At 55.5% G+C, this 7,750-nt stretch overlaps 1 protein-coding gene across 1 annotated transcript; it reads left to right on the top strand.

Moving 5' to 3' along the window:
- Nucleotides 1–2,651: 2,651 nt before the first annotated feature.
- LY79DRAFT_669789 (uncharacterized protein) lies at nucleotides 2,652–6,289 on the top strand (the record flags this gene model as incomplete). The annotated part of the gene is made up of 2 exons (XM_060563695.1): nucleotides 2,652–2,669; nucleotides 2,939–6,289. The coding sequence occupies 2 exons, from the start codon at nucleotides 2,652–2,654 to the stop codon at nucleotides 6,287–6,289; spliced, it is 3,369 nt and encodes a 1,122-aa protein (XP_060414053.1).
- Nucleotides 6,290–7,750: the final 1,461 nt, after the last annotated feature.

Raw genomic sequence — 7,750 nt, 5'->3', positions numbered from 1 at the left:
GAAAACAGGGAAGGCGTTCCGTTCTTCATCGCTTGGGTTAGTCGGAAAGGGATGGTGGTACGGAAAGGGAGGACGAGAATGAGGATACCAGATGCTCGTCTGGTGCGATATTGGTTGGCATTGGTAGTAACCGTGACATTGTCAGTTGTAGCGAGAAACTGAGGGACACCCGGTGGAATAAGCAGGTAGGCAGGCAGGTATAGGTATTGCCTGACCCGCTCTCCCTCACGGGGAATGATGGACCTGCCGCGTCTTGACGACAGCCGATGCGGGCGGAGCGATGCGAGGACAAAGAGAATACTATATCCGTACGGAGTATCCGTACATGACGGACGGATGAAAGAATGAATCAAGGAATGAATGGATGGATATACACCACTAGGTCGTAGCTTACACTACCTAGGATAGGTGTAGGTAGTAGGTAGTAGATATTAGGGTCGGTATGACTATGGATGCATGGGCGAGGAAAGCGGCTGAGCGGTCTGCTGCGGGAGGCAGGAGGAGGAGAAGGCCTCTCTCTCTTTCGCTCTCTCTCTCTCTCCTTCTCTCCCCCTTCTGTCTCTGTCTTGTTTGCAGTACATTTCTGTCGTAGGGGGGTGAAGAAGAAAGGAAGAAAGGAAGAAGGAAGGAAAGAAATCATGCGGCGGCAGCGGGCATAACACGGCGAGTTGGGCATTGTTATTATTGTGTTATTTGGCTGCTTATTTACGCCGTACTTGATTGAGGCAAGTAGAGCGAGCTGCAGGCAAGGAATGGGCCAATGAGTAGTGCAGGACATGACAGGCAGCCCCCTGACTACGCGCTGACCACACCAACCATGGAAGACGAGCACGCAAGTCGAGGCAGGCAGGCAGGCAGGCAACAGGGCAGGGAAGGGCGTCTCCAGGCAGGCTCGAATCGCTGCAGGAGTTGCTGCACGAGGGGAATCAGCGGGTGGCTTCTCACTGGCTCAGGCTCTCCGATGTCCCTCAGCAGTCATCTCCTGTTGCTCCAGTCGTGGTCCACCCGCCTTATGCACGCCGCCTCGCCAGGTACGATGGGGGTGTGTACTATATCTCCCGCGCTACGTACCTGGCCACACTGCACCCACTGCGTTGCGCGTACCGAAACTACCCAAGGTACAGACGCCAAGTACCGTCGGTAGATACTTGGATATGTAGGTAGGGCATACCTATACAGTAGTACAGCACCTAAATCACCTTAGTGCCTACCTAGGTACCTACAGCATCTGCTGTAGAGTACCTACCTACCTACCGTACAGTTCCTGCAAACATGGGCCCGCCCCTCCTCTATCGCATCAACAAGGCGAATATGGACTAAGAGGCAAGGTACCTTGGCGCAAGTATTGGCCTGTGCCTACCCCACTCGACCCATGCCCTCTCGGGCCCGGTGTCATTTTCTTCTCCAAAGAAACGACCGGGGAGGGAAAAATAAGAGAGAGAGAGACACACACACATACAAACACTGAGGGAGCGAGAAAGACGGAGCGCGCGCGCGTGTGAAGGACGGGACGTTGCCTATCCCACCTGAGAAAAGCAAAGTAGAGCAAGCCGGAGACAGCTCTACTACTAGAGATAGATATACGGATACTACCAACCTCTTTGTACACACACTACCTACCTACCAGATATTGGGTAGTGTACTCTGTATCCGTTCTCTGTACACGTACAGAGACACAGCAAAACAGAGCTGTGAGGGCAAGACTCGCATTCTTTCCTCTCTCTCTCTCTCTCTCCCGAAAGTTCATCCCCCCCCTTGCACTTCCTCTCTCTCTCTCTCGCTCCACGTCTACCGTCATCCTCGAATCCCAGTCTCCAGCTCGCCTGGTTCAACCCCGACTTATCCTCCATTACGGCCATTGACCCGACCCTCCCCAGCCCAGTTCAGTCCAGTCCGAGCAGCCTTGACTTTTCAACCTTGGCCTGGCCCGGGACCAGGACCACCTGGACCTGCTTGTACCTGGACCACCATCCAAAAGAACGAACGAACGTCCGTTCCTCCCTCCCACACGCTCCATCTACCTCCAATCCCACTGCCCTCACCCACCCACCCTTTCAACCTTTACTTCGACCTACCTTGCCTCTCTACCGCGTTCGACCTGCCTGCGCGCGTCCTCTTCCTTCTCTTCGCTCCGCACCCCCTTCCTTTCTACTCTTTCACTTCTATTCCTGGTCTGACCGGGCTTTCTGGAGCCATTGGTCGCTCGCATCGCCTCGACATCCCCAGATAGTTTGTTCCTGAGATCGCGGTTGCGCTTGACCTTTCCCCCTCTCCTTTCGCCCGCTACATACCGTCTTTCTTCCGTTCTGGACCTCACTCTCGTTGACCTCTTTGCGACGCCGCCTGAGTTTTGATTTTCCCCTTGCTTGCCGTTACTTCTTCGCCTCGACATCGTCCTGATTTCACGAGACCCCTCGCCATCTTCTCACGTCGCCGAGACCGCCAAAACACACCCACCCGCTCTGCGCTCACCGCGGGCCACAACACCGATAGTAGACGCGCATTCCTCACCACAAGATCCGAGATACTGGCCCATATGTCTTGACGATGCTGAACACGTCTCTCGAGAGCATTCACGACCCTTTCGCCCGCATGCTCGCCCTCGGTCTCTTCTGCTGGTTCTCCGCGTAGAATAGTAACGTTCTGCCATCATGCAGACCGTTCCCAGTGTAAGTTGCTTTGCTTCCGCTCCATGGTCATACCCGCCCACACATGCCGTGCCGACAGGCATCCCCCAAACACCGCCCAGCACAATCCTGTCGACGCTTTCTTCTCCCACACCCACGAGACACACCGACGCCCGTGCTATATGGGGCTTCCTCATTTCTCATATACTCCTCCATTCCCATCCCCCAATACTTATGCTCCCTGATGCATGCTGCCTTTGCGTGGTTCATCCCATCCCCCAAAGCTGACTCGTCGCCTCTCTTTCCTCTAGCTCGTGGGAACTGGCACTGCCGTTGCTGCGGCGGCCCTCGGTCTCGTCTTTGCTCATCCCGACGACGAGTTGAGTTCCACACAGTCCGCCTCGAACAGGAGGAAACTAGCCTCAGACAAAGACATTCCTCCGAACCATTCACTGAGCGGTCCCACTGTCTCTTTGCGCCCCGACACCAGTTCTGGCGCCCAGCAGTTGCCGACTCCTACAGAAGACGCACGCTACACGACTTTTCCCAACCAACAATTCTCCTTTTCGAACTCCAACGAGCCCTCGTCTGCGCGCCCTTCTCGTCCACTCAGCTCGCATTTCAGCTTTGCGCCGTCGTTGCTGCACAGCAGAAGAGCGTCGTACGTGAAGCAGGGAGACCAGGTGGCACCGCCCTACAACCCGGAGGATCCCAGAGACTCTGTTTCGTCCAATGGGTCCTGGATGAGGCGCTTGTCACTCCGGCCATTGTCACAACACGGGAGCATTAGATCAAGTCTGGGCCTCGACAGCCACTCCGTCGCCTTTTCACACGGTTCCGCGGCCCCGATTCTATCGCCGACCGGCTCGATCCCTCCGCCGTTGCCTCCCAACAAACTAGTAAAGCGACCCCCTTCGTCACAACGCAATGATCCTGTAACGCGCCGCCGATCCAAAACGCACCTTCCCAGTCTTCGTCGGCCCGCCACCAGTCACCAGAGATCTGCCACTTTGCACCGGATCCATCACGACGTGAACCCCGTTGAGCCCGATACCGACCCGAAATTCTCCTTCGACCGCTACCTCCAAAACGCCGGAGATAGTGCTGCAACTCCCCCGCCGCAAGAAAGCGACCCGACTTTCCAAAAACCGAATTCGAGTACTAAGTGGACCTCGTTCTTCCACACGCGCAGAGCCAATGTCACTGCACGGATCGCTCCTGATCGCCTAGTTGACCGCAGTCCCAGCACACGATCCTCCTCGGCGACAACAAGGCGTCTGTTGGTGTCCAACGACAGAAAGCACGGTATCTACCTGGTTGGTGGTGGTATGCTGGGGAACACCGTTGCGCCTCCCGAAGACGTCCCATCGCTTGTGGAAGACGAAGCGGTGGCTGAGGACGCGTGCGACGTTGGAGACACAAGGGAGCCCGAAGAAGACAACACGCCAGCAACGCCAGACGACACGCCGTCCAAACGCACCCGAATCTCAATGCATTTCAACTCTCCCAATTGGATCCCGAGGGCGGGTAGTCTTCGACGGACAAAGCGTGGAGCAGGACCCAAAGGCGGTGGTGGGAGTAAGCGGCACGTCTCTGCGCCTACGTCGATATCCCCCGGCCGCGCCCAAGACGACGAGCATGCTGCGCCTGCGGACGCAGACGACTTCCAAACGCCGCCGTACCATCGAACAGCAGCCAACCTGGAGCTCGCATCAACTGCACATTTGAGTCCACGCAGTTCTCCGTCGCCTCTTCCCCCGCTATCGCGACTTTCCAGCTTCAATGTCGACGTTTCCCGAATAGGCTCATCGGGAGGCGCTGGTCCATCCCCCCGGTCCATCCAACCATCTGGCAGTTCTCAGGGCTCGTCGGCGTTCGCTGCGTACAACCGCAGCGCCCCGACCGATCGAAGCTCGACTTTGAACAGCTCCGACTTCGACTCCCGGGATTTCATCTCGGGTGATGATGACACGGACTTCAAGAGCGAGACCATCTTTGACTCATTTCGAACCGCCGAGTCCGACCGTAACCGCGCGGTCGAGACCCCGCTCGACCACATGTTTGACGAGTCGCCGCCAGGCACTGCTGGACATCTCAGGGCCAAGCGACTGTCTATCCATGAGATTCTCGGCCGCTCATGGGATGCGGATGACAGAATCATGGAGGAGGACGAGAACATGCCGACGCCGGTTCGTGTCAACCACGAGCCAAGAATACGCACCGACTCAGATGTAATGGCACCACGCTACAGCTTGGAGCGACCTTCGAATGAGTATTCTCTCGGAAGTAAGGACTTTGGCCGCTTGTCAATCGAGGACGATTTCGACGACGACGACTGGGCCCGTGACGAGGATGACATGGCCTGGAGCAACCAGCTCTCGCCCCCAAGCTCGATGAACTCTCGTGGCGTCAGTCCCCATCTGCGCATGGCACTTGCTAGTATCAGCGGTAATGGAAACGCCGATGCGGCGCACGACTCTAGCGAACGGCCTCGCAGCAATATTTTTGATTGGAGCGAGCCGACGCAGGAAAAGCCAGATCACAGCAGTTCGTTCCGGCCGAAAACTGCCTACGGAAAGCAGGAACTCGATATGAGAGGTGGTCGTACTGCGGTTCGAAAGGGCCCAACGGCCATGCACGTTCGCAGTCAGAGTGTGCCCGTTGTCCATGATCCCACAGATGGCGCGACAATGAACCCGAAGTTTGGCACATGGGGGCTGAGCAGCAAGACTGTGAGCGAGGACTGGGACGATGACTTCGAGTTTGACGGTAACGAGAACGAGGACAAGGAAGCTGACAATGCATTTGCCATGGTTGTGCCCGCCTCCATCCAGGCCTCGCAGCCGAGCCTCAAGCAACATACTGGTCACATCAGAGAGTTGTCTTTGCTCGTCAATGACCTCAAACGGTTGTGTCGACTCGGTCGCGATTTGGACATGCTCAGTGGATCCAATGCCGGTGTCTGGAAGGAAGCTGAGGGGATTATCGCGCTGGCATCGCCCGACGAAGATGAGTTGGAGGGCATGGACGTGGACTCATCCTCCATTATGAGCGGCTTTGACGCTGTGTCGCCCGCTCCTATCGAAAAAGGAGACCCCTTCGACGAGGTTCACGAACTGAACGTCTCCAAGACAGCAGTTATTCGGGAGCGAACCGCCGGCCGCAGACGTTCCGTCTTCTCGCCAGACGATGACATTTTTGGCGGAAACGGCCTAATTTTGGACGAGCCTCCTCCTCCACGCCCAAAGACACCTGAGAACAATATCAACATGGGCGGTCACGATGTCACTGATATCGTCAGATCCGTCCTCGACGCCATGCAGCAGCGGTCCGTTTCTGACTCGGCACGCGATGACAAGCTCCACTTCGGCACCAACAGCCTCAAGGCTTTGGTCAAGCGCGCAGGCGATCTTCGAGACACACTGTCAGAGGTCGTGCGCCGCGCAGACCAGATCACATCGAGCCCTGCCCGGACGCCCCGTCAGCACAACGACAGTCCGGCCTTTACCCGGGTCTTTACCCCAGACCATACTCCGTCCCCGTCGAGCCCACCAAAGAAGTTGCCTCACAGCAGGAGCACGAATTCTGGGCTCGGGCGCGGATCGGTCGATGCTTCGCCATCGAGTGGCTTGCAACGGATGCAAATGATGACGGTCAGCTGAGCTCGGGGGCGCGAAGTGGGGCCTCAACATTGAAACCCCTTCAGAAGCTCCAAAGTCAGCATCTGTCACGGGTCATGTCGACCCTGTACATGTACGAATAATTGTCGATTTTTCTTGTCTGCATAGCGTCGGCTTAGGGTTTACTGGGTTCTTGGTCCTTTTCTTTTACTCGCTGCAACATACAACATAAAGACCCAGCCTCACCACTGTCCACTTGGGGGACATGCAGAATCTTTTCTACCGCGATATCTGTGGCTGGCACGAAGCCGAGTACACAGAAGCACTTTGACTCTTTTGTCTCTTCCCCCCCTACTTCTTCTGTTCCCAGCTGGATATCCCTGACGGCTTTATCATCTTCTTACAAAACGGAGAAGGCTTATGACGACATTACCACGCACCATCTCGCCAAACGAACCTGAGTGCCCAGGCAAATTCAAACGTCTGGCAACGGACAGCCATCGCTTGGTGACGGAATGGGAGGACGACGATACGGGTATGCGAATGAGGAAAGAAAGGGAATGATGAGGAATAGAATCGATAAACCACATACGATGCTCGCCGATGTTGCCACGATGAGGAGGACCACGAGCCAATCCAAAAGGTCGACCTCGCGCCGGGGCCTTATTTTCGTATTTTGATTCTTCTCGGCCGGTTCAGCTTCTGGTATTGTACAAATGGTTAGACGAACAGCAAAAGCAAAAAAAAAAAAAAAAGAAAAAAAAAAGAGAGACTGAATCAGGCTGTCGGACGACCCGTTGCTTGGATCACGGACTCGCTACCTCGTCAACAGCATTCGCACGGACTTCCAATCGGCCGTGTTACTCCTCTTCTCATGGCGGCATTCTTTCTCGCCATTTCCGATGTTTCATGATCATGAGGCGGACGGACGGGCATATACATACATGTTCACGCTCCATCGCGGCACCATTAGATTGGAGGGGGCAAATGTTCATTTCTCCGCATGAAGGACACTCTTGCCCGGATAGAGGATTTCATTTCTTCTTTTCGCATCCGCATCTCAAGGACGGTAACCCCCTCGTTATATCCTTCTCTTCGGCAAGAGAGGGATGTTTATGGACTATTACGCTACGGTTAAAATAATACATGGGTCTTGGGCAAAACGGAAATGGCATTGCGGGTTGGGGTTTCTTTTCATGAGTTTGTTTCCAGAAAAGGATGTTGGTTACATCAGGGCTTACGAGGGTAGCATGGAGGACGGTGACAGATGGCACGTGGGGATCGTACATAGGCTGATGAAAACACACCTTACTTTGGTACCTCCCAGACTTGCTGTGGCCGACCACCTGGAAAAGGCATATGAAACGCAACTGGGTGGCCCTAGGTATCCAGCGGGAGCACTGCTATTTTCAGGCACGATATGTTGAAGGGGCGGGTCTTCAACATGCATGTCCTCGCACGATACTCACTTCAACCTCGCCCCTGAAGGTTTACTTGGATGTG

Source organism: Colletotrichum navitas, assembly GCF_030913465.1.
Source record: "Colletotrichum navitas strain CBS 125086 chromosome Unknown LY79scaffold_30, whole genome shotgun sequence".
NCBI classification, from domain to species: domain Eukaryota; kingdom Fungi; phylum Ascomycota; class Sordariomycetes; order Glomerellales; family Glomerellaceae; genus Colletotrichum; species Colletotrichum navitas.
Note: the sequence above shows the minus strand (reverse complement) of the source record. Positions and strands in the feature narration are given on the sequence as shown.